Source organism: Doryrhamphus excisus, chromosome 1 (assembly GCF_030265055.1).
Source record: "Doryrhamphus excisus isolate RoL2022-K1 chromosome 1, RoL_Dexc_1.0, whole genome shotgun sequence".
In the NCBI taxonomy this organism is placed as follows: Eukaryota; Metazoa; Chordata; class Actinopteri; order Syngnathiformes; family Syngnathidae; genus Doryrhamphus; species Doryrhamphus excisus.
The window spans coordinates 38,572,526-38,591,164 of NC_080466.1; the positions used below are offsets into that span (position 1 = coordinate 38,572,526).

The window sequence follows — 18,639 nt, forward strand, 5'->3', positions numbered from 1 at the left end:
CAACTAATTAAGGGCATTGATGTTATTTTGTACATGCCATACAAGAATTCCCACTTTCTTGACGTTCCCATTTTCGTTTGTTTTCTTTGTTTCTCATAAGATTTCAACTCTAAAAAAAGTCAACTATTTTTCTTTACTATTTTAACTCTATGTTACTGAAATCTTATTTTGCATCGTATTAAAAGCTTATTAGCGTTGCAACTTTTTTCTTGTAATATTTTGCCTTTATTCTCATCAAATTACAAATTTCAATTTCTATTTCCTTTGGAATTACGACCTTATTCCCATAATATTGTGACTTTTATCCCACCGACAAGATTTTGAAAAAATGATATCTTTATTTGTTGTTTTGTTTGTTTTCTTTTAATATTTCAACTTTATGCTACTAAAATGTAATTATATTGTGCAATGTATTACAGTGTTATTCTTGTAAAATTACAAATTTTACCGTTGGACTACAACTTTTTCTCTTAATAATTAATAATAACTTTATTCTTGTAAAATTACTTAATTTTTGCTGTGTTTTTTTTAAAGTTTTTTTGTGAAATTATATTCTAAGAGTGTGTCGAGGGCCAAAAAGTATTAGCATACACTAAACGATCAATACAAATTAATACATGAAAAAAGCACTTCCACGTCTCTAAGGGTAACTTACTATATGTGCGCTTTTTCATCATAAATACCTGATATTTGATTGATTTTTGAAGTTGTAGATATATAACCAAAAGTAAATATTCAAAGTACAGAGATCAAACCGTCTTCTTCGAAAGGAAACAAAAAACAGCTTGGCGATTGAGATGACGTCAGTTAAATGCGTCCGCCTATGACGCCATTTAAGCTGCGACATGAGTTCCCTTGAAGGCTGGACAAATACGGTAAGTAAACAAATTAGATATGTGTTGTTAGCTTAAAAAACCGACACCGAGTAGCGTATTTTGGACTTTTGGAAGCCTTTGGAAATACAAATTATTCAAACACGAACTGTATCACCAAAGTAATTTGGATATCCTTTTTTTTAAGGCAAAATAAACTGTAAAACACGACAAAAGCAAAAAGGCACATAAATAACGACAGCTCTTCCATTCACAAGCAATTTCAACATAGTCGAAGTTGCCTTCTTAGTTATTATTATAATGTTTACAATATAGAGGGAAATTTTTTTTAAAAATGGCCCACAGGCAGCACTTTGGATGTGTAATTACAATGATTGGCGCCCTCTTGTGGCCACGTTGAATCATCCATTGGTGAAAAACAGCTACAGTACAACAATATAATAAATCCTATTTATTGCATTTACTACTGTTGGCACCAGCAATGGACTGCAAAGAATATATTAATACAGTCGTTAGAATTTTGCAGCTTCACTCTTGCGCAGTTTTTCAAAAATATATCAATCAATTATGATGTTTTGTAGTGGGGTACGCTCTTTGATTACTCAAGCTAATTTTCCATGATTTTTTTATTTTATTTATAAATATAAATATAAAGCATTCAGAAAATATATTCCAAGATCCTGTGATTGATGTGTAGTATTCTACATCGGTCACTAGGTGTCAGTAATGTTCCGTGAGTCACACAACAGGCTGTTATTGCCGCTTTGAATGATGTCACAACAGGCACAATACTCGCTAATAGTCGCTAAATACTCGCTAGATTTGTGGCTAGTCACTTTTGACAAATTATGTCATCAAGGACGGTTGAAATGTCACCAAACCTACGAGAAAATCAGCATGTTGGCAACAGTGGCCGTAACCCACGACAAGCTAAAACTCCACTCTGAACCCCTGACGTCACTTCCTGTGCACCACTTCCTGTCTGCTCTCTTTGGGAGCACATTTATAGCAACACAAGATTTGTCTTAAATGGCTGATTTACTTTTATTATGTTTACTATATAAGTAATTACTTTTATTATGTTTACTATATAAGTAATAGCTGACCATATGGGTGTTTGTTTAAGTCTAGACGGCTCTCATAATGTTAAAAACATATTTAAAGGTTGTAAACATTCTAATGAAGAAAATATTGCGTTTCTAAAAAAGGAATCCGACATTGAAGAAATTCACATATCACGATCAGGGTCTGGGACCAATTAACCGCGATAAACGAGGGATTAATCAGGTGTTAGAGTGGTCATCTCCCAACCAGAAGGTTCCAAGTTTGATACTCCGTCCACCTGTGATCATGAGATCATTGCAACGTTGATTTTAAAAGATGAAGGCTCTGTGTGTAAAATATAAATAACACGTCTTTATTGAATTTGTGTTTCAATCTCACAGCAACATCTTTAAAGCAGGATTTGTCTTCATTTTTAACGCCAAGTTTACGCAGATTTTTCCTTCAAAACGGGGAATCACTATGACTTCATCGCACAGTGGAACATCTGCTTCAGGTGAGGTCAGTAGAATAACAAATGGCAGTTTTCATATTCATATTTGAAGACGAAGATTAAACGTTCCATAAAGTATGACTTCCAGGTACGGGAGGCGTGGAAAAGTACCAACTAAAGGACGATTATGAACACAGTAATACAACAATGGGAAATATGTCAACATATTACATTACATTCATTACAATCAAAATTATGGATCAACTCAGGGGTGGGCAAATTTTTTGACATTCGGTTACAAAATTTGGTGGCGGGAACCTCAAAACGGATGGACATACTTGCTCACGGTGCGACCAAACGCAAACTCAACACATCCACAGCAAGTAACTTCAAAGTGTTACTTCCAAATGCCCGCAAGGTATGCTGGGTAGTCCAGCTGAAACAACATGAACTACGACCTTCAAGAGTATGTTGTAAGTTTGAGAGAGAAAAAAAACAGCAAAATGGTGGGAGAAAGAGTACCACAAGCTACCCAGCATGCCTTGCGGCATGAATATATGTTTTTTTTGGCATGGTTAAAAGGGAAAAGAATTTGAAAATGTCCGGTGGGTCGGTCCACAAGCCACAGTTTTCCCACCCATGAATTCTGTGTGGAATTTATTAATGATGAATCATTTCTAGAATGGTGGGAGAAAGAGTACCATAAGGTACCCAGCATGCCTTGCGGCATGAATATATTTTTTTTTGGCATGGTTAAAAGGGAAAGGAATTTGAAAATGTCCGGTGGGTCGGTCCACAAGCCACAGTTTGCCCACCCATGAATTCTGTATGGAATTTATTAATGATCAATCATTTCTAGAATGGTGGGAGAAAGAGTACCATAAGATACCCAGCATGCCTTGCGGCAGGAATATATGGGTCTTTTTTTGGCATGGTTATAAGGGAAAGGAATTTGAAAATGTCTGGTGTGTCGGTCCACAAGCCACAGTTTGCCCACCCATGAATTCTGTATGGAATTTATTAATGATCAATCATTTCTAGAATGGTGGCAGAAAGAGTACCATAAGCTACCCAGCATGCCTTGCGGCAGGAATATATATTGTACAAAAAAAAGAGAAAGAACTACAGTACTTACGTAGGCGCAATAAAACATAGAAAAGACCAATTCCATTACGTCTTCCACTTATGGTAGCAACGTACCAAAGAAAAGGAAAGTGAAATCAGACATTGTTAAAAGCTCAGTGGAAAAGTCCAGGCTAAGCAGCTCAAACACTGTGACCATCATCAAGGATAACATCTTGAACATGTGAAAGGATCAGTATGGTTTACTATGAAGTGAGCAGCGTAATGGTCTCTCTATTGTGACTTCCTTGTGCAGTATGCCCCTGTGTTCTGTGTACATGATTAGAAATAATTTTGGTATAAGTTCCGACTTCCTCTGCAACTTAACATACATTAGTTAACTTAACTTGTTCATAAGTTGAGGACCACCTGTGGTCAATCATCTACCCAGACTTCCTAGTTTCTGGAGAAAAGGTGATGTGTGCTATCCGAGCCGAGATGCTTTAAATGGAGCCTATTAAAGAGGTGTGTGTCAGTATGCATCACAGGAGGCACTTCACCCTGACGGACACCCGTGTGAACACAACGTGCACGCTAGGCGGAAACGTTGGGAGTCTCACTGAGTCACTGGCAGGGTGTCAGAGGTGAGCAGGGACGGTCTGCAGGGCATCTTCCGTTGTTCGATGGATGTTGACGTTCTAGAAAGAGCAACACATCAAGTGTCAGAGCTCTTGTCTAAGAAGTAGATTGGCGCGTGTTGTATGTGTATCATGATAAGAGTTTTGTCTTGAAGTGTAACAATATGGGGAATGTAATCGTTTATTTTTGGGTCGGTCTCTATAATCTTTGTGCCATGCTCCGTCCGGCCTGATTTGACTGACAGTTCTCTGAAATGTACTCAAGCACGGTACACAGGAGGTCGTCACAGAGGTCATCCTGAGCATGCTCTGTAGACAAATCTAATCATGAATCGGATGGTTCATTCCACCAGTTCAAACTGGCAACTATCCATATGCATAAATACTCAAAATAGGCTCTCTATGTATATAATGACATTCCTCCTCCTGCCAGTTATGACACCTGGGATCTAAATCATACAAAACAACTCAAGGTGAGCCATAAAGTCAAGTTGCAAAGTAAGTGTTGTATCATGAAGTGATGGCCAAAGCCCAAAAGCTGTGGAGCGGTGTGAGTGGGGGGGCCAGCAGGGGAAATGCAGTAGAAACTAATGTAAATCACCATGCAGGCTGCAAAGTACTTGTGGTACAGTATGTCTGTGTTGAATGCAAAGTAGAACCCTGGAGGTCTTGAAGAAATGACTATGACGAGATTGGGTTTGGAGCAGTGCTGAGTAAGTGAAGTTTATTTAGAAACAGTTAACAGAAATCTTTTCTTCATTCTGGTGAGTGATTTTTTTTTCCCATAAAAGACACTTCACATGGTTTTTAACAATATCATTGTACTTTTATGAGTTTTAGTAGACAGTATGACATTTGACACACAGCAGTTGTAAAGGAGAACATTGGATGACAAAAGAAAAGTTGTGCAATATTGCAAAAATTCCATAAGGTGTCTTATCGCCTACGAAGATATCGATTTAGGATGAGAATCATGAGAAAAACTACATACAAAAAAAACTTCATTATTGCTTCAGATGCGAGAGCTCAGCATCAGGTTAACAAGCTCTCCATTTATTCTCCAAAAATGGGAGAAAGTATTATTACTTAAAAATGAAAAAAAAAAAAAAGAACTGGATTCCAGTCAGCTATCACCATCGTTACATCTTAACATACAAGTGCAGGAAGTGGAGACGACGGTGGAGTAAATCGGATCAAAGCAAGGCGGACAGGAAAGAGGTTGCCAGGTGCAGTGTGCATCGGAAGGGTTACAGAGTGTGCAAAGAAGAATAAAGGAGGGCGGTAGTGGGGGGGGGCAAGGGGACACTGCCTCATTGGTGAGCTGGCACTGTTAGCAAAGCCTCCTCTGACATCCGCGACACCTCTACGTTCTGTTTGATGGAGGGAGGGGGGGGGAAGCATACACACAGAGGGGGTGGGATCAAAACAAGGTGGGAGACTCACCAAGGCAAAAAAAAAAAATCATATTTGGCCAATCATTTGTGTGGCTGTGTTGGTAACTGGGAGGTTATATTTTCATTCAATGTGACGTTTACATGACAATATACACACATTAAAATGATATATTCATTCAGAAGCAATTTAACATGGAAAATCCCAGCCACACCTTTTATCTTTTTCCAGTTCATCTAGACAACAAATCGGGAATAATGTGCAGGAATAATGGCACATATGAAAAATGCTTAAGGCTCGGTTCATGTTGCCAATTATCAGTATTCTTATTCTATGCTCCTTTAGAAGCGACTGGCAACACAACTTTGTAACATTTATGTGTTGTTACCAACACGTGAAAAGGACCTGAGGTCAGTGTTGATTCCAAAAGCACGTCTATTGTAATAAAGTGTTGAAAAATGTATGTTGCATCATAATGTTCACAGCCTAATCCGGTGTTATTGTGTACAATGTGGGTGAGTTATGTGTAGAGATTGTACCCACCTCTGGTTTCTCTCGGTGCGTGTTTACAGCATCCACATTAAGGCTGATGGACTCCACCTTACAGCCTGGTGACAGAAGGTTAGCTCCGTTAGAAGAGACTTCATTGTGTACAGTCTAGACAAAGACCAGAGCTTCCTACCGTAGGCCACGGGGGTTAGCTTCAGAACGGTGTGCAGGGGGCACTTCAGGTAGGGCAGCTCCTCTGTGTGGATGAACACATCAGATGTTTATTCAACTCCCACAGAAACATCAGCACATACACTCGTCATGAGAAACTGGGGTCAGATATCCACCAGTGTGACCTCAAAGGATGTGCTCCACTTTCAGAGACTTGCCTGCTGTTTTGTCCAGGAAGTAGGCAAGCAGGCAGCGCATGACGGCCTGGTGACAGATGACCAGAACGTTCTCCTGCCGCTCCAGCTCCATGATGACCGGCTCCAAGCGCTGCACCAGGTCCTCATAGGACTGAGACAGAGGAGGAGAAACTATTAGACGCTTACAGTACAGATGGAACAGGATTTGTTTAACATTCAATTCCGACCAAAACATTAGGTTGTGGAAATGTTGAGTAATATGGTATGATAGTGGTTAGCACACAGACCTCACAGCTAGGAGACCAGGGTTCAATTTCACCCTCGGCCATCTCTGTGTGGAGTTTGCATGTTCTGCCCGTGCATGCGTGGGTTTTCTCCGGGTACTCCGGTTTCCTCCCACATTCCAAAAACATGCTAGGTTAATTGGCGATTCCAAATTGTCCATAAGTATGAATGTGAGTGTGAATGGTTGTTTGTCTATATGTGCCCTGTGATTGGCTGGCCACCAGTCCAGGGTGTACCCCGCCTCTCACCCAAAAGACAGCTGGGATAGGCTCCAGCACCCCCGCGACCCTCGTGAGGAAAAGCGGTAGAAAATGAATGGTGACCGAGTGGTTAGCACGCAGGCCTCACAGCTAGGAGACACGTGTTCAATTCCACCCTCGGGCATCTCTGTGTGGAGTTTGTATATTCTCCCCGTGCATGCGTGGGTTTTCTCCGGGTACTCCGGTTTCCTCCCACATTCCAAAAACATGCTAGGTTAATTGGCGACTCCAAATTATCCATAGGTATGAATGTGAGTGTGAATGGTTGTTTGTCTATATGTGCCCTGTGATTGGCTGGCCACCAGTCCAGGGTGTACTCCGCCTCTTGCCCAAAAGACAGTTGGGATAGGCTCCAGCACCCCCGCGACCCTCGTGAGGATAAGCGGTAGAAAATGAATGAATGAATAGGGAATTTCCGCAAAAGAAAAATGAGGCATGTTGCTGACAAACGAGCAACATGGCGTCGATGTGCTTTGTTCCGAGTTCATCCACTGACCTCTCCTTTAGGGTAGCGGTAGCGGTACTTGTCCTGGTCCCGCAACGCAAACTCCAGAGGATAGTTATCCTGGATCTCCTCGTACATCATCTCCTCGCATACGCCCTGAAGTTGCATCACAGAACTTGATCAAACATTACATACATACCATACATTACAATGAGAAAAGACGGCGCGCTCACAGCATCAATCTCATTGAGGACCTTCCACTGTTCGTAGGGCACACTGAGGCCCTCGGCGGTCTGGATGGTTCTCTTCATTTGGCTGGTCCACACCTTCAGGTCACTGATGCCTTGGGCTTGGATGAATTGGCTCAGCTTCTTGGCAAACTGGAAAGACATGAGGACACAAAGCTGACACGCGCTCGGAGGATTACCTCATTAGACTTTCATCTACCAGTCCATGCAGACACTTTGGTAGTAGTCTGTCAGGTCACGTCCGCCGTACCTCTTTGCCTCTTGGCGTGAGACCAGAGTCTCCTCCAATCCGACCTTTGACATTGAGCTCACTCTCACCATGGCGGCACAGGTAGATGGAGCGAGGTGTGATGTGGATGTTCATGAGATAGTAGACGATCCGACTCTGGATGTGGTCCAGCACCCTGTTGACCATGTAGCGCTGACCCACATCCATGATCTTGATGTAGGAGAGATCCCTAAAAAGAGACACCAGAGACCTCAAGTTTTATGTTCGATTGTGCATCTCTGCTGCTCCATTCACTACCATGTTCAAACCAGCTCCACCACACCTGTCCAAAACCTCATCCAGGGTCTGGTAGGAGTTTTCGTAACACTTGATCCTCTTCATGAAATCTTCCACCGCCTCTTCCGTGTTGCAGTTGGTGTAGTCGGGGCTGCCCAGCTTCACTTGCTGGACGGAAACAACAATGCACTGACGATATCTTGCACAAACTCATTCAGACGGAAGATCGACGATACTCACCACAATGTTCTCCTGGATGACATCTGGGTCTTCACACACAGATTCCACAAAAAACACCTAAAGAAGACATGAGAAAACTATATTTAGTACTGATGGCTGATTTATGAATTGTAATGGTAATATTTCATTTGAACATGCATCAGATTACAATTGAATGCATCACATAATCAGTTCACAGTTCCACATGTCCAAAAGGAGTAGGAAGAAGCAAAGCTTATTAAATCCTACCCCTCCATCTGGTACTTTTACAATCAGTAACTGTTACATTTGTTCACTTCCTGCTTTCCATAATACAGTTAGTTTTTTTTTTTAAATAATGTACCTCGTACCGAAGTACGAGGTGATGTGACCATCCAATGCCATAATGGGTACCATAGTAACAATATAGTGATATATATGTAGCACATCCTAACTGGTTCAAGACTCTTCATCCTGATTTTATTGCATACAATTGAGATCCCGATTCTACTTGACAATACCTTGAAACCATTCTGCTCTGCAAACTGAATGATGGTCTCCCTCCTTTCCCTTGTCGTGTTTGTTGCATCAAAAACCTATGCGAGAGGGAAAACGATGCTTAAGAACGGCACTTTGTGTTTGAACATTTTATTTAACATCTGACTTACCGCAACTTGGCCTCCTTCTTCTGTCAGGTATTGACGCACGTCGTTCAAAGCTGCCGAAGCACATTGCCTGCATGCATCACAAGTAATCCCATCGATTAACATCAGATCAGAACATTTGAGGACTGATGAGAGACTTTTACCTTCTGATCTTTAAGCCTTCTTCATTGTCTGGACGGAAGAACTCAAAGGACTTGTAGATCTTCACACATTCTCGCCTGTATTGTCCTACATTGAACTCTGGACAAGACAGAGGTATGGATTTCAAATTAGCGTCACATTCCGCAATGATCCTTTTTAACAAGCTAAAATAAAGACGTACCTCTGGTGGGAACCCCAATCCAGTTGAGATAGCGGGTCAACTTCTTGGAGATGTAAGTTTTCCCCCTGGCAGGAAGGCCCACCGTCACTATCAGGGTAGGGCAGTTGGTCATACATACTGCAAAGGAAGAAGGACAAAGTGATTAATTATGTTTCTATGTCTTGTCTTGAGGACATTGGGAGTCAAAGAAGAGGGTTGGTTGTGAAACACCCAAATTTTTACAATCCAGCACATCTGCACACAGTTAAGACCAGTTGCCACACTGGTCCAATGTTTGTACAGATGACTGGGTGAGAGGACAGACTGCAGAAACAGCATGCTAACTCTTGTGTTCATTTTCTTAAAACATGGCTGCCTATTTGGTTAGCATGTCAGCCTCAGACTGGAGATTAATGTTTCAAATCTAAGATGGAACATCTCAGTGTGGAGTTTGCGTGTTCTCCCCGTGAAGGTGTTCGCTTTCTCCAGGTACTTGTGCTTCCTCCTATATTCCCAAAACGGTGTTACCGGAAATCTAGCCAGCTAGAACTAAAGCCTCAAGAACAGAGTACACCGCTAAATAGAATAATGAGTCTACCTAAAACAGAAAGCAACACACTACATCCTGGAAACAGCACTAGACAGTTGATTTGATGGTATCACACACACATGACTACACGACAGATACCGTCTAGTTTACCGTTTATTTCGGTATGAAAACCGTTTCGGTCCATTGAAGTGTCGCAGCAAGTCGCCTGAGGCGAAGCACCGCACGAGCTCGGCGGGCGCTAACAGTTTAAGCTAGCACATCACTTCCGTCGGTGTTGTCTGACTCGTTTATCACGTCTCGCCAGTTTAAGCAAACAAGCCACCAGAAGCAAACGAGCAACATTCTTGAATAGTTGTTACACACGGCGAACAGAATAGCAACTCATTAGAGAGAGCTTGGTTAGAGACCGCCGAGGGCACGTCGTCGCCATACGCACCCTTTCTTTGAGAAATGTGCCTTTCGGGAAGGCCATTTTTACACGGCATCCAGATCTTCTTGAGGGGGTTTTGGGTTAGTTCCCGCGGATTCGACGGAGTGTTATCCTCCATTCCGTCTTGCGGCGAGGTAGAGGCCGCGGCGGGAGGGACACGGGGTCGTTTCCCGTGATGCTGCTCCGAAGGTGACCGGGGTTTCATCGGAGAAGCTCGACGGAGATGCAGATGGACGGTCCGCGGGTGGCTTGCTTGCGCTCATGCGCATCGCCGAGCGTCACGTGCCCATGTACACAGCGAGACCGAGGCTTGGTCGTAATGACAATAGCAGACACGCAGCCACTTTTCTGCTGTTCAACCGTAATGACGACAAATTCAGACGTTAACTCTTTCATTAAACATGAATTGTCACTGGCACTATATTTTATAGCAGCTTATGTAAAGTAGTATTTTTGTGTCCAACCTTTTCCACAGTATGTAGGGTCACTTTTAATATTTTTATTTGAAAGTCAAAAAACCACAACTATATATTTAAAATGAGTAAATTTCAGGGGTTTTAAAAATAATTTGACATCCCAGTGGGGCACTATAGTAAGTTTCTTTTAATACAATACCGTACTCTAGATTGTTAACAGCCTCCCCCAACCTCAATTGGTCAGGGGTCAAAGGTCGGCTCCAACTTCCCATCCCAACCCCCTGCCAACGCTCAGAGCTGCAAAGAGACATGTCTCGAATCAAGCACTTAAATGTTCATGGTTATCTGCAAACAGTATATAAGAATTGGACATTAGACAAGAAAAAAACAAAAGTTTTACGTACAGAAAAACACTTTCTGGCAGCCATTAAAAGAAAAAGCAGCACAGATGGTACACAAACTTGAAATACCGCTCCTTTTGTAACTAACCACTTTGGAAGTTTTATTGCTTGGAGTTTGCACATGAGCAATACATAAATGGAACGGCATGGCGAGGGATATCACTTTTTGTCACTATATTTCTGAAAATATCTTTTCATAGGACAAATCAATAACAAACCCTTGCAATATCCTAATCTAATAAGATGCAAGTACAGTAGTTTGTATTACATACTACATGTTTCATTTTTACTATATATTTTATTACTGACATCAATAAACCTTACCATAAGCTCCACAAAAAAAACAAAAATACAACATTGTCAGGGTTATTAAAAACAACCTGCAACTATTCTACTATTCCAGGCGATGTAAACCAGAAATTAGCTATTATTCTAATAACCTGCCCACCCTCAAACGTCGCCATCTTGGGAGGGGAGGGATTTCACAATTTGGGGCACTATTGTTACCGTCATTTCCGGTAAGTGCGTAACGCCAATAATAGCACCAGGCTGTCATAATACTCGCCAATAGGAACTAGAGGTACACAGTGTACCTAATACAGAACACACAGTATTGAAGTATGGAAAGTGCGCAAATTAAAAAAGCAGCAATGTATACTAAACAGCCACTAGATGGCAGCATTGTTCTTTTTCGCACTCCATGTTTATTTACGCTTGTAATGGCATCATCAACTTTATTTCCAGCAATTACCAGAGTCTAAATCCAACACATATTTCATAGAGGTGTGATTTTTTTAAACCTCCTGTCAAGTCAGAAATTTAATCTTACACACGTAAGGACACACAGCTTACAAAAGTGACGTTCTATTGGATTACATTGCACATAATAAGACATGCTCCTTACATATAGGTCAGTTTGTTCACCTATTTTAATGCAGTGGTTATATTAAACTCGCGATAGAGGAGCAACAGGGCCCCTGACCTACATTTGCTTTTCTAATTAAATACATCTTTATGATTGCACATGTGGAAATACATGCAACCCATATATCATAAACGATAACTCGTCTTAACAAGTTTGAATATGACGGAAATGGTTTAAATCTGCAAAGGATGTGTTGATGAAGGGCTCTTCCTCCCATCAGCTAACAGCTTTTTAGCCTGCACTGGACTACATCATCATCGCTTCCAGTCCTTACTGGTAAAAACGTAGTTATGTTGAACATGTCATCAACGCACACAGTCATAAAAACCAGCACAACAACGACAAGATGCTTGCGGAAGATGCAACGTCGCTATCGCCATAGCAAACAATCGTATGTTTTGTTAGCACGGAAGGCATGTTCAAAGTGGCCAAATATAAACTAGAGCAACAAACCGCCGTGTGCAGACGATACGCAAAAAGGCAGCGTGTTGTTATGTAGGGGAAAGGTCTCAGAGACAAAACACACACACACACACACGGTACGTCCACTCTTGTTTACGTCTCCTCCGTTCACCACACACTTCCTGCGACTTGGGCGGATATGATGAGAATCCTTCTTACCCGTTCTGCCCTGGATCTGTGCGTGTTTGGATCGGCCGGAGCAGCCTCTCATCATGGACCTTCTGGCCGATGGAGCCCCGCGGTGTTCCCGTGCGTCCTTCGTTTGCCTGTGAACGCACACTGACACACAGAGACTCACACACTCACACACACTCACTCACTCACTCACTCAACCGCCGAGTGTGTGAAGCGAGGCTTTCTACACAACTGGACTGAATTAGGTAGCGATACCTGCCCCCCTTGCACCATCAAACACCACACCCACCCTAAGGCTACAAGGAAGTGCCCCCATTCGCCCTTACAGTTCCCATGACAGTGATGGTTAAATATAGATTAGTACACTGCAGAAAACATTGCATTGTAGAGCACATGATGGATATATAGCAGATGCTGAAAATATGGACACCATCAACCATTTAGGAAGGCTACAGAACAGGGAAACGAGAACATTTGACTTAATTCACAGCATTAGAAACCAAGTAGCACAACGTAGCAACACACATAAGCTGCATTTGTTGTTAAGCAGATTTCATGGGGCACATATGTTTGTGCCCCATAACCCAATAAAGTTCCACCGACTATATTCCTGTGTCCAAGAACATATTTTCAGAGTTTGTCAGGAATATTTTCACGGTATTATAAACAAGTAGCACACATCACAACACACGTAAGATGCACTTGTTGCCAGGCAGATTTCATGGGGCGCATACATTTGTGCCCCATAACCCAATGAAGTTACAGCGACTATATTCTTGTGTCCAGGAGCATATTCTCCAACTTGGTAAATAATATTTTAACAGTATTATAAACAAGTAGCACCCATCGCAACACACAAGACGCAGTTGTTGCCAGGAAGATTTCATGGGGCGTATACATTTGTGCCCCATAACCCAATAAAGTTCCACAGACTATATTCCTGTGTCCAAGAACTTATTCTCCGACTTCATAAGGAATATTTTCACAGTATTATAAACAAGTAGTACACATCGCAACACACAAGACGCACTTGTTGCCAGGCAGATTTCATGGGGCGCATACATTTGTGCCCCATAACCCAATAAAGTTCCACAGACTATATTCCTGTGTCCAAGAACTTATTCTCAGAGTTTGTCAAGAATATTTTCACCTTATTATAAACAAGTAGCACACATCACAACACACATAAGATGCACTTGTTGCCAGGCAGATTTCATGTGGCGCATACATTTGTGCCCCATAACCCAATAAAGTTCCAGCGACTATATTCTTGTGTCCAAGAGCTTATTCTCCGACTTGGTAAAGAATATTTTAACAGTATCATAAACAAGTAGCACCCATCACAACACACATAAGATGCACTTGTTGCCCGGCAGATTTCATGGGGCGCATACATTTGTGCCCCATAACCCAATAAAGTTCCAGCGACTATATTCTTGTGTCCAAGAGCTTATTCTCCGACTTGGTAAAGAATATTTTCACAGCATCATAAACAAGTAGCACACATCGCAACATACAAGACGCACTTGTTGCCAGGCAGATTTTATGGGGCGCATACATTTGTGCCCCATAACCCAATAAAGTTCCACAGACTATATTCCTGAGTCCAAGAACTTATTCTCTGACTTTAAAAGGAATATTTTCACCGTATTATAAACAAGTAGCACACATCACAACACACATAAGATGCACTTGTTGCCAGGCAGATTTCATGGGGCGCATACATTTGTGCTCATTAACTTATTCTCCAAGTTTGTAAATATTAAAGTATAACAATGTAATAACACGAACAACGCAAAATAATGACAGATATTTGTGAAAATAAACAAGACAACTGAAAAATAGAGCTCAATATTGGGCTCAATTTAATTGGGCAGTGATTATACTTGGCATTGCATCATACTGCCTTTCTAATAATTTTTCCCCTTATTATTCCTCTTACGTAACCAAAATATAAAACACAATAATAAAAACATGGTTACATTGATACCTCTGTGACAGTGTTAACATTATTAACTTGGTAAATGCACACTTTTTGAATGTGTACATGTACTTATAACAGAGCATAACATGTACCTTCTAAAAGACGAGAGTTCAAGCGTTGCAGGTTAAGGTGCATCGCTCTTTACAGGAAGAGACCAATTCCACAACAGACCAACTTGCAGGACTAGTTTTGCTGCAATCTGATGGTATTTTTCTTCAACCCGACACATTATGACACATTGTTTTGTGTGTCATCAGCATAGACCTCTTTATCGTGAAAAACAATGTTTTTCGGAGGAAGAATTTGCAGCTGTGGAATGGGTAGATTATGAATTTCCCAGCATGCTTTGCTGTAGTTAAAATAATCACTTTTGGCTGTCTTTTGTACAGACAGGGTGTAATAGTTTTCAGTCTTGTCTTTCAGTTCAATTATTTTGACCTTTGAGAGAGAGTCATGCAAAATGATCTGACACATTTGTAGGTTAAATAAAAGGCAAATAAAGTAAAGAAACAAAAAAGGGTTTTTATTTTCGAAATGTACATAAAATGCCATTTTGCTTAGTTTTTTTATAATGCCGTTATTTTTTGTTTCTTTTTCAGTTGCTGCCATGAATTGGACTGGTGAGCATCGTGCTTTCATGTTGGAAAAGTTTATCAAAACAAACAAATCTGTAACTGCAACATAACGAGCGTTCCGTTTGCACTTCAATCTCAGTAGACATGATCCCGTACCAGCTCGAAACACGATCCTGTTATGGGTTACCAACTTCAGAGCTACTGGATCTGCATTAAAACGAAAATCAACCGGCCCTGACCCTGTACAATACCATTTGCACTGGTATAGAGTTTTCTATATACAAAGGAATCGCTTAATTGTGTGGGCCAGATTAATTAGCAACATTAAGAAAGATTGGCATTAACATGTATGACGTAAAAAATGACTTAAATTGAATAAAGTTGAATCACTGCTAAAGCACAAAGCCACAACTGTGCAGTTTAAATATGAGAGTACAGAAAAGGAAAGAGCGTACAATGTTGAAAAAACAATGGCGGTGCCAGCGGTGACAATAAGCCTCCCAGCAACCGATTATAATAATGACACTAATAATCAAGCATTAAACCTGTGACTTTACATCTGTGGAAAGAAAAGCACACAAAGGACTCGGTAAAGGACACGGGCAGTTGGGGGCGACACATCAAGAAGCGAAGACGCACTTCCAAGTCCAGTGGCACTTGACTGACCTTAAACCGCATGCCTCCCGAAAGGCCACATTGAGCCCCCGACTGGAATACACACTTCAGGCCCATGCACACCACACACACCCAAGCCTCAGGCAGCTTGCCCCGCATACACACGCACACACACACACACACACACACACACGTCATATACCAGTCAGACCTGTCTCACTGTGCCTTATCACAGCCAAGTACAAGACAGCGCTGTCGGACATGTTGACTCTGTACAAAAAGGGCCCGCCATACGTGTCAGTGTAGACACAACGCAATCATCGTTTCATGTTACCACATCGTTTTAGTCAGTAGACACATGAACACAGCATTCTTTACCTGTTTAAAACTTTCATTAATGGCTGTCTCGGGTTTTATGACACAAAATAATGACAAGCAATGTATTTAGTTTGTGTTTAAATGAAAAAAAAATGCCAATTCATTTTATTTCCTTTTTTTTATTTCTATACATTATATATGTATTATAATATTCATTCTATCCCACCTACATATAGACAAACAACCATTCACACTCACATTCATACCTATGGACAATTTGGACTGTAACCACTTCCACACGGAATGAGAGGTTTTTGTCACTCTTTGTTGTGGGACATGCCATGGTTGAGTTATTCATTCATTCATTTTCTATTGCTTATCCTCACGAGGGTCGTGGGAACATATAGACAAACAACCATTCACACTCACATTCATACCTATGGACAATTTGGAGTTGCCAATTAACCTAGCATGTTTTTGGAATGTGGGAGGAAACCGGAGTACTCTGAAAAAAACCCAGGCATGCACGGGGAGAACATGCAAACTCCACACAGAGATGGGCGAGGGTGGAATTGAACCCTTGTCTCCGAGCTGTGAGGTCTGCGCGCTAACCACTCGTCTGCCACGCCGCAACAGCAAAACAAAGCATTCAAAATGTGGTTCCTCGGATCAAATGGACATAATGGAACAGCGCATTTTGAAACTGTGGCCTTCTTCACAGCGCTCCTCTGGAACATCAAGATATGATGGATGTCTTTGTGGAGGAACTTCTTCCAAACTTGGAACAGGACATCAGGTTTTGGTGGTACCTGTCGCTAGAACATGGAACCCTATATAATAATATAATATTTTTATAATGTTTATACATTTTTTATGGGAAAAAAGACATTTCCTGTGTGGAATATTACCGCTGATAAGTACGAGGCATGCTGTTGTGTCAACATCCTGCTGTCGCCGTGCATGTACGTTGTCATGACTGACTAATAACGGGGAATGATGCATCAATGCAGCGTCCCGTCACCACAAAATACGTCATTTACAACATGCTGTAAAATTTCCCACATATACACCGTGAGCCTTCGCTTGTGTCTGCTTTGGTTCTTCTGTTCAGCGTCAGAGCAACAAACAACAGCTGAGAGGTCATGCTCTATTTGGGCCGCATCTAATCATGGCTGACGTACTGTATTTACACGCGTGATGCCAAGATACTTTTTATGATGCGCTTATCCCAACCCTTGCCCTAAATACTACACAGGGAACCATGTGATGAAAATGGGGGAAAGGTACTTGAGCAGATAATGTAAACATGATAACATTGACCTTTTCTAAAGGAAGTCTAAGCCACACAGCTGCAATTACAAAACATTTTCCCATTACGGCTACAACATTAAAGTCACCGCCATGTATCAAGTTGTGTAGCTTCTCCAAGTTGCTTATTGTGTCCTCCGGCAGAGTGTCAACAGTGAGGAGGTGATACCAGGACACAGGCCAGTACACCAGAAGAAACAGAGGCAATTGTACAGGAAGTTCACTGCCGAGAAGTCATCTAAAGCAGGCGCTTGTGTGCATGTTTCTGTAGAAACTGTCAGAAGAAGACTCCTTGAGGACAGGAAGTCCAAAAGACATTTGTAGGAAAACAACAAAATGGCGGATTTGCCATTGGTGTAAGAAGGATCCAGCCTACTTCCTCCAGGATGACTAGTTTTGGCGGGTCAGGCTTGATCTCCATGTTCTAGCCATCTGTTGTTCGGTACCAGGATGAGATCCTCAGATTGGTGACGCAGTGGGCTCTGGTTTCCTTCTGATGACAATACCCAGACCTGAATCCAATTGTTGCATCCACCAAAACCTGATGTCCTGTTCCAAGTTTGGAAGAAGTTCCTCCACAAAGACATCCATCATATCTTGATGTTCCAGAGGAGCGATGTTATACTACATAATGGAGAGGGCCACAGTTTCAAAATGCGCTGTTCCATTATGTCCATTTGATCCGAGGGACCACATTTTGAATGCTTTGTTTTGCTGTTGCGGCGTGGCGGTCGAGTGGTTAGCGCGCAGACCTCACAGGAGACCAGGGTTCAATTCCCGTGCATGCATCAGATTTCCTCCCACATTCCAAAAACATGCTAGGTTATTTGGCGACTCCAAATTGTCCATACTAGGTATGAATGTGAGTGTGAATGGTTGTTTGTCTACATGTGCCCTGTGATTGGCTGGCGACGAGTTCAGGGTGTACCCCGCCTCTTGCCCAAAGACAGCTGGGATAGGCTCCAGCACCCCCCGCGACCCTCGTGAGGAAAAAAGCGGTAGAAAATGAATGAATTAATGTTTTGCTGTTTAAGTGCATTTTTTAAAGTCAGAATAAAAGTAAACTAGTAGACACCATTAACACATGATTTGACCAACAAAACATATATCGCCTATTGGGTATATACTGTACAGTAGATGTCATTACCTGTTTTTGGTCACCAATCCAACCTTGTTGACAGCAGCTAGCATAAAGTCCTTTATCATCTCTGTGTCGGTGAACTATCAGGCAACTGTCGTACTCCGAAACAGCGTTTACTTAGTGAGAAAGTAAACACCGCATATTGTATAAATATATATTTTACAGTCCAGTTGCTTTTAAAAACCGACTTTGAGT

The 18,639-nt window shown here is 41.7% G+C and overlaps 1 protein-coding gene and 1 long non-coding RNA gene across 5 annotated transcripts; one reads left to right on the forward strand and one right to left on the reverse strand.

Annotated features, from left to right (window-relative positions):
• Positions 1 to 844: 844 nt before the first annotated feature.
• On the forward strand, positions 845 to 5,121 carry LOC131126750 (uncharacterized). Its single transcript, XR_009129278.1, has 2 exons — positions 845 to 875; positions 2,279 to 5,121. It is a non-coding gene; the product is annotated as an uncharacterized LOC131126750 (long non-coding RNA).
• Positions 2,230 to 18,608, reverse strand: LOC131126678 (6-phosphofructo-2-kinase/fructose-2,6-bisphosphatase 4-like). Of its 4 annotated transcripts, XM_058069413.1 has the most exons (15): positions 18,451 to 18,608; positions 12,528 to 15,824; positions 9,206 to 9,322; positions 9,027 to 9,123; positions 8,887 to 8,953; positions 8,740 to 8,814; positions 8,261 to 8,317; positions 8,067 to 8,188; positions 7,766 to 7,973; positions 7,501 to 7,647; positions 7,319 to 7,423; positions 6,299 to 6,428; positions 6,103 to 6,165; positions 5,964 to 6,028; positions 4,716 to 5,398 (listed from the first exon to the last, which is right to left on the reverse strand). In XM_058069413.1, the coding sequence occupies exons 2-15, from the start codon at positions 12,580 to 12,582 to the stop codon at positions 5,339 to 5,341; spliced, it is 1,368 nt and encodes a 455-aa protein (XP_057925396.1). In that variant the 5' UTR covers positions 12,583 to 15,824; positions 18,451 to 18,608; the 3' UTR covers positions 4,716 to 5,338. The 4 variants fall into 4 exon arrangements, with proteins under 4 accessions (XP_057925395.1, XP_057925394.1, XP_057925393.1 ...); XM_058069412.1 differs by lacking the exons at positions 4,716 to 5,398; positions 18,451 to 18,608 and adding an exon at positions 2,230 to 4,088 and having other exon boundaries at positions 12,528 to 16,393; XM_058069411.1 differs by lacking the exons at positions 4,716 to 5,398; positions 12,528 to 15,824; positions 18,451 to 18,608 and adding exons at positions 2,230 to 4,088; positions 10,171 to 10,468.
• Positions 18,609 to 18,639: the final 31 nt, after the last annotated feature.